This window comes from Pterocles gutturalis, unplaced genomic scaffold (assembly GCF_000699245.1).
Source record: "Pterocles gutturalis isolate BGI_N339 unplaced genomic scaffold, ASM69924v1 scaffold38778, whole genome shotgun sequence".
Taxonomy (NCBI): Eukaryota; Metazoa; Chordata; class Aves; order Pterocliformes; family Pteroclidae; genus Pterocles; species Pterocles gutturalis.
Window position 1 is genome coordinate 17,208 of NW_010127066.1, and position 24,730 is coordinate 41,937.

At 41.4% G+C, this 24,730-nt stretch overlaps 1 protein-coding gene across 1 annotated transcript in view; it reads left to right on the plus strand.

The window, feature by feature from the left end:
- Nucleotides 1–24,675, plus strand: part of FKBP1B (FK506 binding protein 1B, 12.6 kDa) — a gene marked incomplete at its 5' end in the record, with an annotated part of 39,609 nt that extends 14,934 nt beyond the window's left edge. Inside the window, 2 exons of the mRNA XM_010079170.1 lie at nt 21,547–21,659; nt 24,258–24,675. Coding sequence (XP_010077472.1) covers nt 21,547–21,659; nt 24,258–24,386 — 242 coding nt within the window. The remainder of the gene's footprint in view (nt 1–21,546; nt 21,660–24,257) is intronic.
- Nucleotides 24,676–24,730: the final 55 nt, after the last annotated feature.

The window sequence follows — 24,730 nt, forward strand, 5'->3', positions numbered from 1 at the left end:
TAAGATATCATAGCTGGAAAGTGAAATTTTACAAGTTCACCTTAAAATAAAGAATACATTTGAACTGGAAATACTGCTTTAGAACTGAACACCAATCAATAATTGCAGTCAGTTCATCGCCCCAAGAAACCTTTAAATCGGCTCTAATTTGAACAGGAATTATTTAGTGAAAATCCTACAGCCTGCATTAAAGTAGGAAGTCAGATGGAGAGATTTCAAGGATCACTTCTAGCATGTAAGTGCATTAATTAATAGTTTTGTCATGTGTTTTGGAAGCCTTGGTTGCATTCTCCTTCAATGGTCTTTTCCTCATGTAATTAGTCCTAGAGGCTTCAGATCTTTCTAGATTTGTAGCTTTTAGAGCTGGGCTGGCAATTAGTCTGACTCCCCACATACCAACATTTGAACTCGAACTCATTTGCTTCCCTAGGTTTAATCATGTTAATTATTTTTCTTCTTTTGCATTTCATTTTCTGTGTGTCCATACCTTTGATATATTTTCCTGTATAGATATGGATGAAAACTACAAAATGGTGTCAATCAAAATGTTATCTGTTTTTTCAACTTTTTGGTTTTATGATGGTCAAATAAATGCTCTGCCATTCGCTGACATTAGAGGAGAGTCAGCATTTTGTAGGAAACACTCCAGATAATGAAAAATGAGCTGGTACAGAGCTCTGGAACCATTTACAACCACTTGCATCCTGATTACCGGCTTGCATTGGGCATCTGTAGAATTGGTCACTTCTCTAAAAAGTAATTGAAGCATGTTGAAAGGTGATTAACAAAATGACTAATCAGTTGTGGAATGTAGTATCACATTTCGCTCAAAATCATTTTCCATACTTAGCTAGAGGCCTTAATTATGTTTTTACACTGCTTTGGTTGATATGATTTTTATCAAATAGTGGTTATTGTAGATGAGAAACAAAACAGTTGAATTAAAACAGATGGATATTTGACTTCAAGATGAGTCTTTGATGTGGGGATTAATGGTCAGAAACCTTTGATCTGTGCTGTGAACATGACCAGGTAGCTGTAATGGCGGTTTCTATAAAAATAGGTAAGTATTAGAAATTTCTAGCAGAAGACAGCATTGTGTAAAAAAGGGAGGCTTTCCATCATAATCTGCAATGCACAGAAATATTTGCAGCTCGGAAAGATTGACAAGACAGCGTGCTGTTCAAGGTAACAAAAGCTGTTTGCATAAATCCCCTTGCAGTCATCACTTTGTTTTTCTCTAAAAACTCTATTTGACTGAGTCTTCTGGAAAACCCTGCCTTCACAATTTAGTATGTGCAAAGCAAGTTTCTGCAGCAGCTATTTTCAGGAGCTAATGTTGGCCATTTGAAGCCCTGTCCCACCTTCAGCTCTGCCCTGTTCTGCAGCAGGACTGCTTGACTCTTGGCCTGCTGCATGCTCCCACTCGTGGGGCACATGGCTGTGCAGTTCTGCGTGTTGCATGCGCATCAGAACTGTATCGTGTTACAAAAAAGCCTGACATTGGCAAACAGCGTTCACAGTTTGTGATTTAAGCATACCTCAAGGGCATCTGTGTATGGTAAAAATAAAAATAGCCACGCTGGAAAGCACATGGAAAAATTCTCTAGAGAGTGACAGTAAAATCAAATGATCCCATCTAAAAATATGATGCATACCTGGCACGGAAGTTCACCTTGATTTTAAAGTCCTGCTAACACTGGAGGTGGTTTGGGGACAAATCCTGGGGCCACTGGAGGACCTGTAGCACTGAAAGGTGCAGGCAGAGGTGGATGGAGCCAGGCTGAGGGCTGTGTGGACACGCCAGCAGCCTGGGATCTCCTGCACGTCCTCAGGCAGTGCCAGCGGCAGGTGGTGCAGTCTGGGAATGACAATACTGAGCGCCGTGATGTCTTTCCCAATGTAGGCCGGCATCATAGACATTACAAGAAATAATAGAGACATAGATAGCCTCGCAGCCTGTATTTTGGTGAAGTACAGCTTCATCCCGTAGATAGTTTGGGTGTAAGACTTTTCACTTGATTTTATAGTAGTTTTGTTCTGTTTAAGTGGAAAATTATATGTCCTTTGTGTATTTTCTAGACCTAGTGATCAAGCCAAATACACAACAAAACCTTTGTGAAAGCCATTAAAATTCTCTTCTCTGTTAACGTCACAGGGCAGTAACTCTCAAATGCAAATCCGCCTGTAACCCTGATTTTGCTGTGCACCGGTCATGATATAGATTTTATTTCTGAAGTATATATTCATAATTATTTTCATTACAGCGCAAGTGTTCTTTACTTGTGTTACAGTAACCCCTAGAGGTCCCACCGGAGGGTTTCATCATGCTGCGCACAACTGACATAATGAGGTTGTTTTTATTGAGTGTGTTTGGTTCCCTCTACCCCAATGTTCATGTTCATCATTTCTTTTGTCAGCGAATAGTGAGATAATGGGATAGCACGTTGACAAGGGCAGAAATAAATTTAGGTTTAAAACGACGGTTGTGCCCTGTGAGCAAGTTCAGCCAAGTAGGACCTCAGTCTGTTCCATGGGAATTGCCAGGTCAAAGCTGACTCAGAATTCGTATTTATGAATACTCTGTCAAAATGTAAGCATTAATATTGATATATGTCTTACTAATACACATATTAACTGGTATTTTCTACTACCCAGTATTTCGTAAAATATCTCCACACCAAAGTTGAGAAGAACAATACTTTAAGTATCATCAGATCAGAATTATGGCTGCCTGGTGTGGTGTGGTGTGTGTTCTTCATACCAGAAAATAGAAATACATGTTTTGTACTATGTGGACATGATAATGTTCTTGCCTGTCCATTCCATCTCTTTTAAAAGTTGGGGTTTTTTAAGTGATAAATGTTATATATGTTTTCACACAGCACTGCAGCTTAGGAAGTTGAACTTTTTAAATGAGGAGTTTAGGCTTTGAAGTGATGGTAATGACTGTAGCTTTGTGATAGTTACACTTTATGTCTGGGGAAAACTTAAGAAAATATTTAGCGTTGAAAAGATTTTAAAATAATTTAGTTGAAATCAAAGGAGTTAGATGCCCAGGTGCATTGAAGTGTCCTCAGGATGACTACTGCATCGTTAGACACCTAATTATCTTCACATATCTGCCCTTTATGCTGTGTTTACATGCAAAAACTGCCGTTCGTAGCTCGTGTTGTGTTTTCTGGCATGGATATGTTGGTATATATGATGTGAACATTGCAGAGGTTTTGAGAGAAACTTGTATCTTCAACCAACGGTTTTATATGATGGAAAGTGTGTTTGAGGCTAGATATTACATTCTTCTGTCCTGGTAGGTGTGAAATTTTTAATCTGATTAATAGATACTGCATTTTTTTATATATTTGCTTTTAAAAGAAGACTCTGTGTGCTGCTCCGTAGCCGGCACCGAATGTTTCTTGGCTTTTACTGGGCTTTCCATGTTATGAGTCATATAGACTGGGGAGTATTAAACATTTCTGGCCACATTAAATGAAGATTGGTCTCATTTGGCTTGCAGTTTTAAGTACTTACTAGTCTATTTAATAAAGATTTTTACTGCCTTTTGTTCTGTATATGCGTGTGATTCACAGGCTTGGGAGATGTGGCACGTTTAGCCTCTAGCTCAAGAGGATCTGCTGTGTTGGAGACAAGCACGTTCTCGTTCTCAAACACCACCCTAGGCTGTGTCTACTTTACAGTTGTGAAGGGCTGGGAGCAGGACCGTTGCGTGAGCCACCGCTTCTGATCACGGGCTTGCCCCGCAGCCAGTCTGCAGCCTGCCTGGTCGGGTGTGCAAAGGTCTCTGTCAGAATATTAAACTGCCAGACAGGCTTAGACAGAGAGTCCCTTGGGCTGTGCCTGGGGTTGCACTTGTGGTTTCGCCGTCTGAATATAGAGTAAGACTGATCCAGAGGGCAGCCTTGGGATGACCCTGCCATGCAGTGTGGAAATACCCATCGTCTCAGAGCATAGCCGGCTCTCTAAGCTGGAAAGTTAGGTCGAAGATACATGGCGAGGCGGGGAGAGAGAGCAATTTCATCCGAGGAAACATCCATGACCTCGACATGCCTCAGCCATGATTTTGTAGCTTTCCCTAGTGATAATCCACGTTGGCTCAGACCCCAGCTGGGATCAGACAGGTCAGCTCCTGCTTAGAGATTTCTGACTGGAGAACAAAACCAGACTTCTAAACAGAAGGAAAAAGAATGAAAAGTTTTAGGGTTAGACTGAGAGTGATTGTGTTTGGCTTGGCAGTAGTGATGCCACACACACATGCAGCATTTGGGAGTGGCTTCCTGACGGCACCACATAAAACGTTCATGGAGCAGCATCCAGGCTGCATATCAGAGCGTTCTCTCGACTTGCAAATCTAAGCGTGGCTCTGGAGCCAATTACAGAGCTTGCCACTGGCCTCAGTGGGCAGTTTATGGCTTCTTTTGTTTACTCTTACTTTGGGCAGACCGAGAGCCTGATGACAAGGATGCCCAATGCATGATTTACCTTCTGCAGATGGTCAGGACATGCCTGTCTAATTTCTTGCATATATGGGCCAGAGGGAGAGAAAGCAAGAAATGTAATGAGCACTGTATAGAAGTCGCAAGGACCACCCCCCTGATGCTCTGCAATGAAATGCGAGAGTCACACAGGGCGACTAGTGTTTTATCTGTGAGGACACAGGGCTGTGTTTGCTTTGTGGGTCTCCTTAAGGCTATGTAAGAAGAATGTTTCTCAGCCCCTTGCAGGCTGCATGTTGCTGCATTTTGTGAGGTTTGTGCAGTTATGTTATTAATTTTATTTTCTTAGGAGAAAAGGTAAATAGAAAAGTATTCATTTGCACACCTTGGCATGAGTTGGACCTCAGGACCCCTATATTAAAGCTCAAGGTGACTGAGAAACAGAAGATACTTCCTTATTTAAGCTTAACACATTTAATTCTTTATTATGTAACTGCTTTTTCAGAAAAATTCTGTATTTTTCCATGCATGACTGTTTCCACTTATTCTACTAAACATGGGTGTGTAGGAAGAAGGGGAATAATTGCTTTACAAATGGTTGAAAATAATGCAATTAGACCTCTGTAATCAGATGCTACAGGATGTGGCTATTCATTTCAAGGTTCTTTTTGCTAAAGATCTATCCTGCAGCAATCAACCACTGTCAGTTCTTAGGCTTCCAACATAAATATTCAGGAAAGCAAAGCTGGGGAGATCTTCAGATCAAATTTATCCATGGCAAGTTAAGGGTGGAGTGACAAGTTCAGCCCTGGAAAAGTAAGAAATGAGCTGGCTAGTTATCACAACTAAACAACCATTTTAGTGACTCTTTGGTTGCTTTCCATGCAGGTGCTTTTGGACAAAGTTCTGCTCTCAGACACTTCCCCCCACACACTATAGATGTTCCCACCATTATTTTTTTTAATAGCATCGTCATTGTTTCCGGGAACAGAGGAAAGAGAATTTGATTATGTTTGTATCATGGCATCATTCAAGAGCTCCACTGTGCTTAACTGTGCAAAAAACATATTGAGAAACTCTTGTTCCCAGACAGCTAAGGAAGGCGAACAAAAAAGAACAGAGAAGGAAGGGACACAGTCACATGCACGCATACACGTTACTGTTATATTTATGTTCTGTTTTCAAAGGTAAATAAAAAGAGACATCTCTCAGCCAAATCATCCATTTAATAACTCATTTTTCTATAATGTTAGAAGACGTTTGGGTGTTGAGGAGAGATCCTTATAGAGGGAGGTAGCCTCAGAGATGCTCAGAGAGAGAGCATTTGGGGCATGGAGCACAAGAGCCAACACCTCCTCCAGGTCTCCAAGATCATTTTGTTTGTTTTGAATGTGTTTTAGCCTCCTGGGAGCCCTGCCTGTGCTCACTTCAGAGGGAGGTGTATAACCACTGTAGTATGTACATTATGACTACACTGCTATTAATACACCCCCAGGGAAGGGGAGGATGGCATGGTACAGTATGTGTGAAGAGACATCTTGTGCTGGCGGCATGGTTGAGTCATTCCACCCTGTCTGCGGCTGTGGGGAGCAGTCACTTGAGGGCCATAAAGCCACCACGGGCTAATTGTTATAATAAGCACTTCAGGCAGAGTCTGGCTCCCCCCATTTAGTCACCCTCCTCTTTAGGTCTGTAAATATTTGTCCTGTCCGCATCTATTGTTGGCACAGAGGCATCAGAAGAAAGTTCTCTTAAGCCTTTGCTTGCATATTTGGCTTTGGGCCAGTGAAAGTTAAACCTGATCGTCTTAGCCTCTTCCTGCCCTTGCTAATTCTTTTTTTTCAGTAGTAAATGATGACTCTCTTCAAGATGGACCGGAATTTCCTGGGGGTAGGATGGCACTCCCTCAAGGCATACACATTTAACAGCATGTGCTGTGCAAGTAAACAGCAGGATAGAGGGGTTTTTCTTCCTTTTGTACACAGTATCCAATTTCTTCCTTGGCACTTTCCCCACTCATAGGGAAGGATGGCTGTCTCTGTATACAAGCCAGAGTTGGATTTATTTATTTTTTGCCTTCCTTCCTCTAGCTGTCTGTAGCAGGCACACCGAATTTCCAAAAATGAAGGCGTTAATACAACTATCACTTGCTGCCCCTCCTGCAACATCTATGCCCCTGTGATTTCCAAGTTACTCAAAATGAGAAAAGCAATTTGGGTGAGTCAGGGAGACTGCCCTGACTCGCACTGTTTAATGCAGGAGTGTCTCAGGGTCAGGTGTATTTCTATTAATACATGGTCAAACTTGAGTAGGGAGCTCTGGTTTGATTTGCCTATTTTTGGCAAAGTCACACCAATGCAGCAAACCCAGACAGACTAAACCTGGCTCAGTTTGCTTTAATTTGTGTGAAAAAAAATACAATCATGATCTTAAGGTAATGAAACATATTAATTTTATTCTGTGCTCAGCCAGCGCGCTAGGTTTTACGTCTGTGGTGGGGAATTTGTACAAAGTCCTCCTTTATTCTTGCAGCCTCCAACCAATATGACCATCTAGCATCAGATGTTCTGCTTTTGCAGTAAAAGGTGTTGAAACCAAACTATTTTCATGTCTCATACACAGGTCTTTTTTTTTTTTTTTCTTCACACACATTAAACCACAAAGACCTCTATTGAATTCTGGTCCTTTCAAAGTGTATATACAAGGGCACTGAGAGAGGCTGTGTAATTTCTCCTTCCTATCCTCTCAGAAGGCTTGTGATGCAAGGACAAATGAAGAAAGAGTTTGGATCCAGGTGTTCTGTTTACTGCTGTTAAGAATAAGAAGTTGTGGGTAAATATTCTCACTGTATCTTTTGTGATCCCACTAAGGTTTATTAGTCCTGGCTCCAGGAGAATAATTCCATGTTAGAAAAGCTTTGTGGTGCAAGGATTAGAACATGGTAATTTTCTTGCTTCCAGGAAGGCAATTTATCTTTAAATACAGCAAGTGAGGAAAAAAAAATATAGCAAGAAATTGAAGAGAATATCTAGGGAGCGAGGGAAACTGCGTAGGAGAGTAGAAAGTGGTTATAGGAGAGTGTGTGGTGGGAAAAACCCTGCATCCCAAGTCTCATATATCTGTAATGGCTCAGTGAGAATTTCTCCTCGGCTGGGACAAGCTAGCGTTGCTCTATTGACCTTTTTGAGGTTCAACTGCTTTACCCCAGCTTAAAATCTGACCTTTTGTGTCCAGATAGCAAGGTGGCATAGAACTGGGAGAGATCAGAGCAACACTTCCTAATCTCCATGAAGGCTTCTGAAGCAGATAAAAAGGTAGCACTCCTGCTTTGCATTCTTTAACACTTTAGCAGAGCAAGCAGGATGCTCTGAATGAGATTGGAACACAGTTTAGAAGTTCTTGTAACCTTAAAAATACAGGTGACACTGATTTGTGTTCTCTTCCAAGAGCTTAAATTATTGAGATGTTAGCAACCAAACTGAGACGTGACCCAGTGCACTTAGTCTGGTTGCACTGTCCCCACAAAGACAATAAGGATCATACCTGGGCACCAGCGTTAAAAGTTTCTATGGACTGTTAAACAAATTAGGGATCAGATAACGTAGAACAACAGAATCGTTTTGGTTGGAAAAGACCCATAAGATCATCCAGTCCAACTGTAAACCCAACACTGCCCAGTCCACCACTAAACCATGTCCCCAAGTGCCACGTCTGTTCTGCCGGTCACGGGGACAAAGCCTGTCTACCTCAGAGTAAAAACATACATTGTGCCATAGCTAGAAATGCTCTCTCTCAACGTTCTGCCATGTGTAAAAATCTGTATCATTTTTATGGCTGTACAAAGCATTGGATCCTCTGAAAAAAAATGATAAAAATCTGTAGTTTAAATTTGCCTCCCCCCTTTACACCTAGAGGAAGTTTGGTATTGGATTTGAACATCCACAGCGCATCTCTAAATTTCAGACTTGACACCGAGGCCAAGACAAATGTATTCAGACATGCACCCTGAGCCTGCAGTCCATGTTACGTGACAGCCTGATGGCATGCTCTTTGCCTGTGAAGCATTTCTAGCAGAAATCATCCTTGCAGCATGACAAACAAGTTGTTTGTTGGGTTTTTTTTTTCACTGCTAGGGCTTCACCTCTGGCCATTATTAGATTACTAGATAGAAAACATGACACAGAGCTCAAGCTTATGTGAGAACATAGAATTGTATGTATCCATGCGTGCAGCAGTTTTGAAGAATTGATACTGTTTATGTGTTTATTGGGTGTAGATGTGATCCACCTTCAGGCTGTACTACAACAACGCTGCCTTTCCCAGGGCCATCTGCGATCTTCCTTGCTGATATGATTCTATCATTTCCTTTTCCTTCCCATCCTTCCAGTCTTGCTTACAACAGGAAGACTGAAAAAAAAAAAAAAAAAAAAAAAAAAAAAAAAAAGGTACTGTTGGACTTCTTGTCAACAATATCCCGGGGAGAAGCGGCTTTGGCTGCTCCACTGAAAAGGTTGCTACAAGATGATGTCACCTGGCAGTAGGCACCAAAACAAGATGTGGTATTGCAGCAGCTAAAAATGACAATCTGCAATGCACCAATATTTAGGGTTCATGGTCCTATAAAGCAGTTCTGTTCAAAGAGATGCAACTAAACACTGTTTGAGTTCTGGCTCCTTGCAGGGTGCGTTGTGCCTGTATTCTCCACATAATCTGGTGTAACAGAAGCAGAAAAAATAATACACCTGAACAGAAGCAGGCTGTTGTATTTGCTCCAAAAAATGACGCCTCTGCTTAATGTAATGTTGTAGTTCAAATGCAGCTGGTTTATAAATAACTTTTTTTTTTTTTTTTTAGATCATACTAGTCTCTTTTAAACCCTTGGGAAAACAGTGATGAATTATGTATTTCTGAAACTGTTTTAGCAAAATGTTAATTTGATATGTGCTGTCTAGGAGTCTGGTGTCATAATCTCGGGAGTCAGGTGTTCACATCTTTGCAGAAAAGGCTGTTTACACCATGGAAGCTACCTTAGTACTAAGAGCGGATCACAGGAGAGCTCACTGCTTCATTTGCAAGCTGTGCAAAAAATTTATATGCCCTTTTTTTGCCTGGAGAATTGGCTGCTAAATACCAACCCTACTGGGCTTTGAAACATGTGACCACCTCTCTAAGGTGGCTGTGAACAGCAAGTAAGAAAGTGAGGTTCCATAAGGACAGAAGGCAGCATATAATCCTCTCGCTAGCAGGTGAACACGGGCACACAGTGCACAAGCAAGGCAGATGATGTTTTGACTTAAAAAGGCAAAACACACAAAAATTACAGAAGGATGCACAGATAAAGAATTGAATTACCAGAAGTGTTATGGCTGGCTTAGGCTTTTGATCCAGCAAATAATATGATAGCTTTAGAGATCTGTCCTTCACCAAGTATTCAGGCTGACATTCAGGCTGTGCTGCAGGCAGGAGTGTCCGATATGTCAGATCAGGTGTCCGTCCATTAGTGACCTACCACGCTGTGCTGAAGGCAGAGGAGAAGCTAATCTTCAAGCCTGCAAGGATAGTGGTCTTGCGCTCCATCCATGAAACCTGTATGGTAGGGCAGAAAGAGCTCTGAAACAGAAGTCATGGTTTCATGCCACAACCTGCCTGACATGAAGTTCTCCACTGAGCGTTGTCAGAATTGAAAACCCTGCTTGCAGCTCGAAAAATTGGAAAGCCATCACTTGGGGGCACATCATAAGCTATGAAGCACAGGTTTATTTGGAGCCTTAGCCAAGGCTGTGGACATACAGGAGAAGTCTTCATCCCAATTACATGCAGGTAAAGACCAAGTACTGATGACAAGGGGGTTCTCATGAATCAAAGTGTCTTTGGGGCAGATTAGTAAGTTGAAAGCCATAAAAAGATACCAAAAATGGTGGTTGGATTTGGTGGAAGTGCTGTTTTTACTACACAATGATATTTATTGTGCTAGGTGGATGATTATAACAGACAAAATAGGAATGCAATATATGGTGCTCTGTGTCTCTAGGATACTGCCGGAGCCCACAGACAGTGTGGAGAACATGAGATGTGAAATGAGATGCAGAACATGCTTTCGTGTGGTTTGTTCCTGTTAAAATAGAGTTACAGCTGAAGCGTGCCTGCCTGCGTCCTTAGTGATCTTTGGTCATGTGAGCAGGCAGAAGCTCACAGATATTTAGTTGTGTTAAGAGAACACAGATTAGATATACCAAGACATTTATATTCTTTGCATCCTTTTTCTTGAAAAAGCCACAAGTAAACTTGTTTTCCCAGGAGAGAGATTTGTAGCCATGTCAGTTTTGAATTGAATCAACAGGGGTTTTAAAATTTATTTGGAACTTAGATTACTTAAGTTCATTGGTTTTATGTAATTTTCCGTTTTATTTTCTTTTTTTCCTGGCAACTGTTTGATAACATGAACAGCCAGAATGCTTACAATTCTCGTGAATGACCTCCAAAGACTCAGTAACCTGGGTGATTGCTGCCCTTGTGAGCAGGATCACTGCAACTCCCTACGCAGGCAGCCAGTAGATCTGCAGATACGTGTTTAAGCATTAAAATGGTGCACAAAACAGAGAGAAATTAACTCCCACAAACCTTTCTCTTTGTTTTGCAAAATGGGAAAATGGAAGCAGCTGCGTAAATTAATGGAGCGTTTACGTGGTCCGTCACATTACATATTATGGATTACAGAGTAAGCCATGTCACCTGGTCAGGGAAGATCTGTTCAATTATTTTTAGAAGTGATGTATAATACGTCTGAGTGTCTGGGTGAATGATCATTTTAGACCAGATAACTGCATCCCTCTCACATAAATCTCTGCATCTTTGATCCAAAATTTAGGTCAGTTCTGCCTTTCTTTTGTCTGGCTTGGCTGTCTGGATACTTGAATTTTTTCTAATATGCCTCCCCTTCAGCATGCTCCTTATGAATTTTAACTTTTCTTTTATGTTTTCTCCTTAATAACTCTGGTGTCTTTTAGCTTGGATGTAGCTAAACAATACTTGGTGCTAAATAATTGGAAAGGTGGTGATGTTCAAGAACTCCCTAGACCTCATCAAAGCTGAATTTAAATAGTTCATATTAGTAATCTGAAAACAAAGCACTGTATTCTTAATAGAATGAAACATTTCAGATGGACATAAGGCTTTTTTAAAAAACTTTCTTTTTCTAAAGCAAAATGTTTCATTCCATTCAGCCCTGAATTGCATTTTCTTTAGAGTTTTGGATAAAATTGGACAGGACATCCATTATTTTTCTGCAGAAAAAACATAATTTGTTATGGTGATTTGTATTTTTTTGCCATTTGATTGTTAGGAACAGATTTTTACTGACTTAATACAGTGAGTTATTCATCTAGGATGCTACTTTTTCAGTTACACTTCCTGGGATGATAAGAGATAGTATGAGCTGTGATAGAAAGCTGTCTGGTCTACAGCAATTCCTGTGAGTTATGCAATGTGTTCACCATCTCTGCTTTTACAGATGATAATATTACACGTTTCGATGTAGGAGTCTAAAATCTTCCAGCTTTTCGTTGCTGGTGTAGTAATACATTTGTTTATGTGATGCTTTACTGCTTGGTCCAGTCTCAGCTTGTGGTGTTTTCCACTCTGTTGTGCTATTGAGGTATTTTTGGTAATGTTTATCTTTGTTGTTTGTGTCTATGGGCTGACTACTATTTCTATTTGTAGTATCTAAACTGGCTTAATTTACAATGTCTTTTGTTTGCAGCAGTCCTGAATGTGAAAATACTTTTGCTTTTGGAAAAATATTATGGTCTGTGCAGTCCATCCTCAAACTCCTACTAAAGTCAATGTGAACAGTGCAGGGACAAACCCTACACAACATCAGGCACAGCTGATCTAACACGTCCTGGGAACAAGGATGGTGATACAGGTCTCTGCCTGTCCCACTGACTTCCCTAATTACTACTTGCTTGGTTTTCTCCTAACTTTATCATTCTCCATTTCCAGCTACCACATAGGCTCAAGGAGGGAGCACAGAGGGTGATCCCATTGAGTGGTGGTTGTCCGATGATGAGAATGATGTGGGTTTAAATTCAGGCTTTAGGAGGAGTTGAACTCATGCTGCTGTTGGCAAGTGTTGATGATGGAAAAGGTGGGCAGCAGCGCCATCTCTACCAACCACCCTTTAAAAAGGATAAACCTTTCTCAGGGTCAGGTCTGTCCTTAAAATCAGATTCAAAGCTCTTCATCCAAAATAGGTGATGATGCAAAATTCTAGAAAGAGCTGAAAACTGAGGTGCCTCCTTGTTCTCACCTGGTCCTGGCGGCTGACTACAGGCTGCACTTCATTCGGTGGAGGCTTTCTGTATCTCATCTTCTGGAAATGCCAGTGTGTCTCCACTGCCTCTGTAAGAAACTTCTGATTATTTTTTGTCTGTCACTTCAGTAAAACTCAAGGGGGAGGTCACTGATAGGTGATACTCATCTGATTCTCACTGCTTTCTCTGAGATGTTTCCCCTAAAGTATTTATTTTGCATTCTCCTTGCTTCTTCCCTTCACTAGCTGAAGACATGAGTGGCTTGTTAAGTAGATGAAAATAGATACAGGCACTTGGAAATTCCTATTGTTCTCCAGAGAGACGACTGTCTAATGTCCAGCAGAGCCATGCCTGAGACCCATCTGTCAAGATAACAGCTGCCAGTTTTTCCATAGTTCGTTTATAAGATCACTGAGATCAAAACTTAGAGATGGAAAAGACCTATTTATAATAACAAACTGCACTGGTAATAGCTCCTTTCCACTGGAGCTCTGAAGATACTTTAAAGGCTTACTGAATTAAGGCTTTCAAGATACCTAAGGCAAAGTATATTAATTAATAATATTATTGCTGGATATGCTAGTGATTCTCTTTCTGACCTTGGTGAAACCACAGTCGTGGTTTCACAGGGAATAAAATGAAGGTGAGTTATACTTACACAGCTGTCTGGTGACAGAACCTGTTCTTTTTGACATCCAGCTTTTTTCTCTGATCACAAATCTATGCTGTTCCATATGCTTGCAGGAGACTGCTCTGGAGAATAGTCCAGAATGCATCATTCAACTTAGTTTGAATTACCATGAGCCAGGTTTTAAACTGATACATATATTTTTGTACTTTCATTAATATCAGGGGAATCGTGACAGTTTACACCAATGAGAATCTACAAAACCAGGAAGGACGAACAAAATTAAGAAACAAATGTAGCAAAATAAGAATTTCATAGCTAATACTATTTCAGAACATACCATCAGAGTTCACAGGCAGAGAGATATTTATGAAACTGCTAGGATCTGCCTTCAGCACGTAAAACACTGTTTACATTGAAAACAATACTACAAAAATACTCTTCTTTTTTTTTTTTTTTTTTTTTTGTGAAAGCAAGTGCATTCCTAGTAGGTGGGAAGAACAAACTGTACGTCTATAGAAAGATTTGTTCCTTTGATGAATGTGTCTCATATAGCTTTTAAAAGACAGCCTAGAAAAGTAAATGGTATCTGAATAAGACATTCTTCCACTGGAGTGTTGCAGCAAATGATAAAGACTGCTTTGCAAAATGCTGGTTTTATCTGATCGTCACGGTAGGCTGAACTACTGACAACATAATGAGGGTTACCCAATACATAACTTGTTAATAAACCTTTCTCTGAGTTTACTCAAAGAGTGGAACTTACTTTTGTCTTCTATTATTTCTGTTCTATTTCTATTGACTGTATGTATTACTATACGGTAAGTGACTTCTAGGTAGATGTAGGTAGATCTGCAGTCACCAAGTGTAAAGGACCTGGGGCAACATAATCCACAGGAAGGCGTTTGGTACGCTAATCAAAACCACCTTTGTTTTAAACTGCATTTTTTCACTAATCTTGACTGTGATCGAGTCATTTTGGGTGTAATCCATCTCAACTGTCTTTAGCTACCTAGAAATCTATAGTCTGTCCATGTCAACAGAGAGAAAGCTGCATCTAGGTAGCTGTCCTTCACTCTTGAGCAAGGGATTTGTTCATTGAGTGAAACAGCAGCGTGTTTCACCCAGTCACCCTGGCAACTGTGTGTGTGTTACGCTGAAGTGGGGCCCCATGGCGGCCCCAAATTGGTGCCAGTGAAGTCATGTCTCATTGCCTGCGTGGAATCACAGGCAGGAGGAGACGGTTCCCCAGGAATTCTCCAAATGCTTGTGGAGGGAGGGGATATTACATAACGCCAGCCAGGAAAGTTATACCACGTCTCTAAAATAAGACACATTGCAGGAATGTCTGACCAGTCTGGATCAAGAAGTTGGATACCCCAGATAAAAAACATTTGACTTCTGCATTATGTATGTTTTATATACATACGAGATCATGACATAACTGCTGTGTCTGGCTCTGACTTATTTAGAGTATATGTAATCTTGGCATGTTAACTGTGCCTTCTTACGTGGCTCGGTCAACGCCCATTTTTATAAACCATGCTTTCTTCTCTGGTTGCATCTTGAGTGTGTGTCTCTTTTTCCAAGAATGTTTTTCTTTTTCTCGTTCCTATTTAAGAACAGCGTAGTTGCTAGACAATGTTAGACTATTGCTGTGTTTGTCAGGATGAGTTTCAGTAAAACACTCCTCTGTGAATGAGGTATGGCCATGCTATGCATTAAGAAAGTTGGATGTGACAAAGAACTGGGTAAACAGGGGCCTGCGGGAGAGAAAGAAAAAAGTGGGGAGAAATGTTATTCTTCAGTTCCAAACACCCCTTAACATCTTGGTGTTAAGTGGTAACACATTAAGAATATACTTCTTCATGTTAAAATTTATTGTCTCTGGGTATGCACAGCCTCTTAATCCAGTGCCCTGCTAGAAATGGGTAGATTTGTCACCAGGCTGTTGCTAGCTCTAGCCAAGAGAATCAGAAGGGCTGCACTGATAAATTAAGATTTCATCACGGGTTTTATTCAGAAGAAAATGGAAGTACATAATGGAAGTCTAGATCATTGAAAATCAAGGGATGCCCAATCTAGGAACAACTCGTTAAAGCACACCTAGCTGCTGATGCACTATTGTTGTGCTGGGTTGGGAAAGTGTTTCTTCTGGCAGATCAGTCAACATCCCCTTTCCCTGAGCAGCGGGGGAATTAACTAGTCAGGAAGCTGATTCTCTGCTCCCAGCCTCTTTCGGGAAGCACTTGATCCAAACCCCCTCTCTCAAGCGATCTCGGAGCCATGCTCAGAGCTTTCCCAATAAATGTCTGGAGATTCTTTTCTGCTTTCTGTGGTGTTTTTCCACACTCCCTGCACCCAGATCTGTATTCAGAAGCTTTGGTGACCTTGGTTGGGCCCTTCCTGCGCCTTACACTGAAAAGCAGTTGGCTATCATGTTCACCTATTTCAGTGAGGTTTAACCCCCTACTGAAGTGTGTAATGTCCCACAGGAAGGCCACCTGCACATTCATATATGTGCTATAGGCTAAAGTGTCAAATCTGTACCACCATTGTGTTCATCAAACAAAAATGGAAAGGGTGGTGGTGGAGGGAAATACATGTGTGCCTTGTGGCGTAAGATAAGACTGAGAATGAAACCAAGAAGAAAAAAGAGATTAATTGTTTTGTCCTATTATCATAGCACACTACATGGCCAGGATTCTTCGGCCAAGCTCTGCTGCATGTGTCTAGGTGGGAAATATGGCAAGACATCTTCTTTGTATTCCAGCTGTGCTCCTGAACTGCTCTTTGTGCTTCTTGACTGGTACCAGAGGGCAGGGACAGAAAGACCTAGCCTAGTCTATAACTTTCTCTCTTCCTCCAGAACCTGTGTTACAGGACATAGTATTTAGGGGTAGAGATGCAAGAGATGCAAGGTATTTCCATAGTAAATGTTGCTTTAGACATCTATTGTCTCACTCATAGCATACCCAGATTGACCTGATTCTGCCATGCTTATTCAAACGAAATTTGCCTTCTGCTGCAGCGCCTGTGTATTTTACAGCTGAACCTTGCAATAGTAACAGAATTAAACCCTAACATAAAACAACTGTTTTCAGGCAGCAGGATACCAGAGGAATTGTTTTGGTCTCCTTACATTTAGCGTAGAATATGCTTATTGAGCCTGATATCTGCCTTGATGGTAATCTGCTTTCTCTTCTCTTTTAAAAATATGCAAATCTATAAAGCCGTTAGGACAGAATAATGCCCTTCAGTAGAGTGAACTAAACAATTGTATGTAATTTTCTTGGCTGTGAAGTCAAGCTAAGAGCAAGGCTCTTTCATACTGTCTTGGAGTTGTACGCAGCACTGATATATAGCGCATGGTAATGCATTATTGAATAGTTGTCTGTGGTATCTTCATTGCATGCTGTCAGCTGCATAATAAATAATTGATTGTGTTGCTCTTACTCCACATTAAAGATATATGAGTATATAATACATGAAGAAAATGAAGAGGCAAGGCTGCCTGTGTTGGGAAGATCAGCCGTTACTGAAGTGCACCGCGGTAACAGGAGCTAGGAAGTGACCACCACCACCACCACTATCCATTTCCCATCGCTATACTTCAAGTCAGTGATTGTTTGTCATGGCAACAAATGGCACACTCAAATCATTGCTCTTGTCTTTAAAAAAAAATTGTGGTAAGAAGCTGATATGATGCAGAGATGCACACCCCCCCACCAGTCTCTTCAACTATTATCTCTCTAGACTGAAAATTCCCTTAAAAAGATTAAACATTTTTTTCTTAAGTGGCTGTAAACTGTCAGAAAAATAGTCGAAGCCAGCGAATCCTTTTCTCCTCATAAGGCTATGTTTATATTAAGCAGAAGAAAAGTTAGTTTTTGTTTACAATGGTGCTAAACCTCTGTTGTTGAACAGAAAAGCCACGCTTACCTTCTCAGTTCAGCCAAAGTCCCTGTACAGGACGCAGTAAGATGGCCTCCTGGTCAAACTCTGTCAAACTTGGTTGAAATTGGCTAAAAGCTTCAAAAGTTATTAGGCAAGTACAAACAGTGTCATTAGCCCTCTCGCCTTAGGAAACGGACTTATATGATGTGATCTCAGCTGGGGTTGACTGACCTCAGTTAGGTGATTCATGTTAAAACAGCAGTGCAGACACACCTATGTTTTAATAAGAAATAATAGCTTGTGTTAAACCTAGGCTGAAGTTTTGGTTTCACTGCTGGTTTTGCCCAAATGGCATTGTGTTGTTGGCAGTTCAGATGGATTCCTAGGCATATTCTTTAACAAAATTATTTGTCTGCTCTTTGATCTTCAGCTTCAATAAGCTGAACTTCAATGATTCAGCAGGACACATGATCTGAAACATCTCCTTTTCTACAGCCACCTAACTTTCAACAGCCAGTTGTTAATTTGGACACCTTGTAGATCAGAACATTTTCAAATCCACATAATAGTCTGCTGAGTTAGCACAATTAATTCTTTTGATACAATGATTGTTACCTTTCAGTATCAGCATCATTATAACACATAAGCATACAGGCATCTAGATGTCCTTGCTCAGTCAAAACTCTTATTCATTATTCTGACTTTGCAAAGAAATGCTCAGTTCCAGTTTGCGGGTTCTTTTCTCCTCGTTGTTAGCTAGACAAATAAAGGTGCTAGCAGGCCCAAGATAGGCATCCGTCCTTTTTGAAGAATATTAACCAAATCATTTTTTCACAAAAAGAAAATCAATTGATGCATTAGCAAGAGAGAAAATAAAATGTTATGCTGTTTTAGCTCCCAGGAGCCTGAAGAATTGACTCTAACTTTTAGAAATAGATAAAAAAGATCTAAAGTTCAGATCTAAATCCGGATCGGAACTGCTCCAGGGCACATGGGGACTCTGACTCATTTCTAAACTAGATGTGCACCTAAAGGGCAGTCATATAAAAATCGACCCTCCTGCCAGAGCTTCAGCGAGTATGGACACATCTGACTCTTGGAATCCCAGTTTGTCCTCCAAGAGCAATAGGTGAGGTGATGCCAGAGGAGGTTACATTTCTGAATTTATCACCTGATGAATTTTCAGCCATTGCTGACAATAGGGTGTTGCTGTAAACATGGAAGAAGCCCAGCACATCTTCTATAGGCTTTTGATAGACAGTTTGTATCTGATATATACTGGATTAGCAAGCTCATGGGCACATGGAAACGTCATTTTAAGTGGGAAACATTGTCCATCAGCTGTTGTCAGGATCTCTGAGGAGTTTGTTCTGGTTCTGCCACCAGTTTGATGCTTGATATTTAATAAACCATCAGACCTTTAAGCTAAATATTTTCATAGGATTTAGTTACAAAATGAAGTGAAAACATACTAAATCGTTGTGGAACTTTGCATCAGTATCTGAACTTCTAGACTATTGTAATAAATATCTTCTTCTACCTCCTTGGGATGCTGTGAAGAATAATTAATGTTTGCATACTGCTTTTAACATGCAGACTGTAATGACAGTACTAAGTTTTAATATTAAAACTATTAAATATTGAGATTCTGTAATAGTCTCCTTCCATTTCATAGAATCATAAGGTTTTATGATGTGTATAAAAAGACAATCGCTATAAGGAAGGACTGCCATTTAAATTTAAGATCAAACACTTCTAAAAGGATTATATGATATCCCTGGGAGTTCCCCCCAAGCTGCTTCTCCCTGCCTGCCCTCCTCCGTATTCACGCTGGTTTTCTACATTACAAATGAACCCATGTGTGTCTGTAACAGAAAGCCTTGTGCAGGTAGCTGTTGTGACTTCCCAGCCCGCACGGAGCACGTTTAGGGATATCACTGAGCAGATATATTGTGTAATATGTGTACGTACTTGCATCAGAGCATACATAAAATACTTCACTATTATATGGTGAAAAATGTAAGGAATATGGCAAGCTCTAATGGTGAAGGTTATGAAACATATGTTATGGGCAAGTTATTCCATAGTTTTCTTCCTAAAGCCTTATACACATGTACACACGCTGCTAAAATACCAACTTCTTTGACAAATGTTGGACTTGGTCAACAGCTAATTTACCTTAATGTGGCATTTGGTTTTAATATTGATGTAAAATATCTAGACACAGAACCCCACTGGAATGATCACATACAGTGTACTTATTACCATCCAGAATGCCGTCACCACTGATTTAACTGCTAATGAATTTGGAGACATCCATATCTGAGCTAGTTGTCTGGACTTCCCTTATATTCATTGCAAAGAAATAGGCGCTGCTGGGATGCAATTTGTTGTGTCCTAATGTAGATCCCTAGATTGGTTTAGATTAATTGCCCCCTGAAAGTGCATTTTTCTCTGACTTGATTATAGAGGGAAGCAGAGTAATTAGCTCAAAAGTAGCTGCTACATCTTAGAAGCATAAAGGTTGGTAAGATGAATCCTACCCTTTTGGTCTTTGTTTTTCATTTTAGCGTATCTCTTTATCTTTGATTCATAATACAGACCTTTTAATAAAGCCAAAAATACTTTTTTTTTTTGTTTGGGCATTATTGTTTGGACAATAACTGATGGTTTTCACTGAAAAATAAAACTTGTGCATCAAGCTGAACTATTAATATAACTGTTGTAATGAAAAGAAACCAGTAAGATTCTGTTTTTCATATTGGATCACAAAGGCGGTATTTCTCAGCATTTTCTGTCAAAAACTGAGGTTGATAATGTTTTCAACCAGAAATTTTCTCAGATACTTGCTTATTAATGAACTTTTCTTTGTACAGCACCTTGCACAGGAGAGTCATGGTGTATGCCCAGAACACTGGCACTACAGAATTACAAAAGAAAGGATTTATTCTAATATATAAATCAGCCCAACCTTGCACTATCCGGAGTATAGCATTTTGAAAGAGCAATTACCAGGTACCTTTAAGTTGAAAGCTACCATAATTATCCACTGTTTGAAAAGAGAATGAGAATAACTAATCATGTAGCACTCCGTGAAACAGAGCATACATATTTCAAATCTGTATTTCAAATACAAATTCTACAGGATTTGCTGTAGAGAATCTGGGCATGTGTTCATAATATATGGGTGGAAACAGTGTCGTGCCCATCAAAAGGAATGAGGCGTTGTGGTGACTGTCTCTTGTGGCTGGATGAAAATACAAAGAATGAGGCTAGTAAAATATTAATATAAATGTCCTTGCTATTTTCATATTTGTGAATGCAGAGTCTTTTCCATTTTTTCTGCATGAGGAGGAGACACATGCATTAGTAATGTTGGGTAGAACGTTCACATGCATGGTGTGGAATGGCGACGTTTGTGTAATGGTCGTTTTTCTAGTACTCCTGAGTAAATCGAGTACGGAGGGTAAAGAAGCTGAGGTACCAAATATTCCTTCTAGGTATTCTGGTGTAAATTTGCAGAAACAAGTCAAAGGAGCTCCTCTGTACTTGCATACATTTAACTGGCAGCAAATTTGGCTCAAGAGTTCCCAAACCTTAATGCACATGCCCACCCAAAGCTGGAAAGCTCCTGCTGACTGCAGTGGGCTTTGGAGCACACACAGCAACAGCACTCTGGCTACCTGCCAGTACCCCACAGGGACTATTCCCCTGAGTTAGTTACACTGTTAAAAGAATGACTTAAAATAAATGGTAAGTATTTAAGGAGAAGTAAACCTAGTCAAATGTGTATTAAATTCTCTTTGTTTGCCTGTAAGTTTACTTTAGGGATGTTTTTTTCTGTTTAGGAGCAGGCCTGGATCAGGGACCTATGTTGGGATTCTCTCTTCTGCTGCTTCCCACTTGTTCCTTGCCTGCTTTTATCCACGTAGCCGGGAAGCTCCACTGTGTGAGCAACAGCTCTTCTTGTATGTCTGTGCACGTTTGGTAGGATGTGAGTTATAACCTGTTGCATAATAAGAGTAACAGGAAGAATATGTTTCCCTTCTAGAGCCTAAATTACTAGAAGACAAAGGTAACAAAATGGTACCACTGTGTTTGACTCTCCTGCCTTATCTGCTTTGGATAAGGATTCAAAGTGAAAATGAAAGTGAGCAGCTGATGTGACCAAGACAATTTTTCACTCCTTCCCTCCCCTCCTAGCACCTAAATTTAGATGTATCTCGCATTGAAACTGTGTGTCTTGTTTTGGCAGGAATGCTACAGAATGGAAAGAAGTTTGATTCCTCCAGAGACAGAAACAAGCCTTTCAGGTTCAAGATTGGCAGGCAAGAAGTCATTAAAGGCTTTGAAGAAGGTGTTACACAGGTACAAAGAAATTACTCTGGCTGAACTTCAAGGGCATGTGAGCACAGCAATGTCCAGTGCAATGGTGACAAGACCAAGTGGAAATCAGAGTGCAGAATACAGAGTGGTTTTCTGAAAGCGTGCTCCGTTCAAGCACAATATTTCCTGTAGTTCTCCTCTGTCCATCCGGGGATATCCTCTACTCCTGAGGCTTTCCACATGGTATGCGTTTGGGAGGGGAGAGGTGAAGTCCCCTTCTTGGGTGTCAGTGTGCCACATAAGCCCTGTCCCTTTCCCATGGGCAGTGCCGCAAACAGACACAGTGGCCTCTAAAATGTTCCAGGTGGCAGCGTTTTATGGGGCGGCCTCTGTTTCAGCTACTCCATGACAGTCCAAGCTGCCATTTTTTATGACATCCACGACTGAGCTACAGATTCTGACCCTTACTGAGTAAGGTACCAAACTGTTAAATTTTTATGACTTCAGGCTCCCAGCTACAAAACTTAACACACAGTGACCAAGCCTATGCTGAGAAAAAGGAAACTGCCCTCCATTAATTGCAGTTTGAGTGCCAACACGATAAAACCCTAAAAGAGGCACACGTAGACCATTCATTGCCAGCTCTTGCTTTTAGTCTGCACTGTTGTGAGGGCCCACTGCATGAGGAGTGCAATCAGGCTCCTCAGGTGCAAGAGGGAATGAGATCAGGGTGCAAATTCCTTGTGACTCCCTGTTTCGGGGTCCTAGAGCTCAGTGTAGGAGGAAAGTGCTCAAATATTATTATAGGAACGACTATAACAGGAACAACTTCTTATGCTTAAACAAGGAGAAGGAAAGCATGCAAAATGAGAAACAATCCAGTGATGAGTGATGCAACCATGCTTTTCCAGAGAGGGCTAGGAGAACATCGTTTACAGCCCTTTGGAGAAAGTGATGCAATCATTCCTTTCTCTCCAGCCAGAGAAGAAGTCCATTTGAGGAATCCTAGGCTCTCTGAAAATTACCCACCTTCCTCTCAGGGATTGGGGTTGCACTCTTTATTATTTGTTTTGCAGTAGGGCCTGAGAGGAGCTCAGGACCCCAGTGAACTGCAGAAGCCGATGCAGATAGAGCAGTGGCAACAAGCGCTGGGTCAATCAGTTGATCCCTTCCTTGACCGGTCTCACTCCCTGAGCCCTGTCCCTTAATTAATAAGTGGCTGAAAGCCATTCCAGTGATCAGTGTGGCCACACGCTGCCCTCCTGCTCCTCCTAGTGGGTCACTGATCGAAGTCCAGCTTGTGGCCATCTCCTTCCACCCCGGGGTTTGAGAGGTTTTGAGGGGTTTGGGGAGTGTGAATGACACAAAGCACTCTGGAGAAGGCAGTTTGCTATGCCTAGCGTGTAGATTTGTCAAACCTCGGTTTGATGACTGTCAGATGTCAGCAGCGTCTGCATTTTTCTGCGCAATTTCTGACAGTTCAAGGTTGCCCCGTGCATAAAACCTACCCATGACTTACCAGCTGTCTGGCTTGCCAGGGACCTGTCAGAGCAGCAGCCAGCCCGCCCCACGCACACCCCTGCAGGGACCAGGGGAGGTCACCTGCTCCTGTACGCTCAGCCCCATGGTATGAATACTCCCTGAATGTAGGAAAGTTCATATTCACATTTTTCTTCTACCTAAAGTGATCAAAGCTTTGGCATATTTTATGGGACCTGAAAAAAAATTCAACAGGAAATATCACGTAATGTGTAGTTTGGTGATGTGCCCCATCTTGGGAGAGAGGTCTGAGTTAAAAACCCTGCTTCAGATCAGGGATTGGTTCTTGGCCAGTGAATATTCCATCACTGGTGTATGGTGCATGAACAGCAGCTTGAGAATGCTCCACCCCAAAATACTCTGTTGGAAGAGCAGGGGTTTGATTCTCGATACCCCAGATTTCAGGGAGCACTGTTACCTTCAGAGCTAGTCTGGAGTGAGAGGAATCAGCATTTCTGTCCATCCCAGGGGCAAGGGCTCTCTGCCAGAATAAATGGCACCTGGGGTGAGATGTCTGCCCTCCGGCTTGGGCTGAGTTCAGGGAAATAAATACCTCTTTTAGGTAGGATGTGTTTGCTTTGCATCTGCCCAGCAGCAGAAAAATGGGTGTCTACAGCATTAGGGTCTGAGCAACGGGTAAGTCATCCCTGGTGGTGGCTGGAGAATGCTTTTCAGAAGCTGTACGTGGTTCTGTGATTCTATGATTCTGCCTACCTGCGCTTTGGCACTGATCTCTCAGGCATACAAAGCTCGGGTCCTGTCTGTTACTGAGAGCCTGATCCTAACGTACCCTGTGCTCCGCAGAAGGAACTCACACCTCCTACAGCTGGCTCCAGGCTAGGCAGGATGGACCAAACTCTGCCTTTGTGAGACTCCCAGACTGGCTCTGGCAATTTAAAGAACTGCTGTGAGAAGCCAGAGGAGTCAGGAGACCTGCATCTGAGCTGTTTGTGGCAGCTGCAGCTTGAAGCTGACGGATGAATCCAATGATCCCAACTCTCCTTCATTCTGTAAATCTGACACTTAGTGATTTGTTCTTTGTTTTTCTCCTAATACTGTTTTTTGTCTTCTCTTTTCCTTTCTCAAACATCCAAAATGCAGATGAGTTTAGGACAAAGAGCAAAGTTGACCTGCACACCGGAGATGGCCTATGGAGCCACCGGCCACCCCGGGGTCATCCCTCCCAACGCTACTCTCCTCTTCGATGTGGAGCTTCTCAGGTTAGAGTGAATCTTCTCGAGGGAGTTGGCTGAAGACATCTGTTAATAACCATCCGTTCTTTCTCGCCTTGCCAGCAGCGGGAGAAATCTTCACTGGAATCCCAATCTTCCCTGCAATCCCAATCTTCCCCGCTCAAGCTGTCCTGTCTATAGCGCCTGCCGTTTGGTTTCTTACGCCTTCCTTCTCTTTTTTAACTTTGTGGTGTCTGTATTTGCCTTTTACTAGAAGACTTGCTTTGAGAAAAATGTCTACCGTTGTAACATTTTCAAGTTGTACATTTTATTTAATTTGCATGTGAGAAGACTTCACAGTGATGATTTAAAATATATATAAATATAAATATATATATTCCT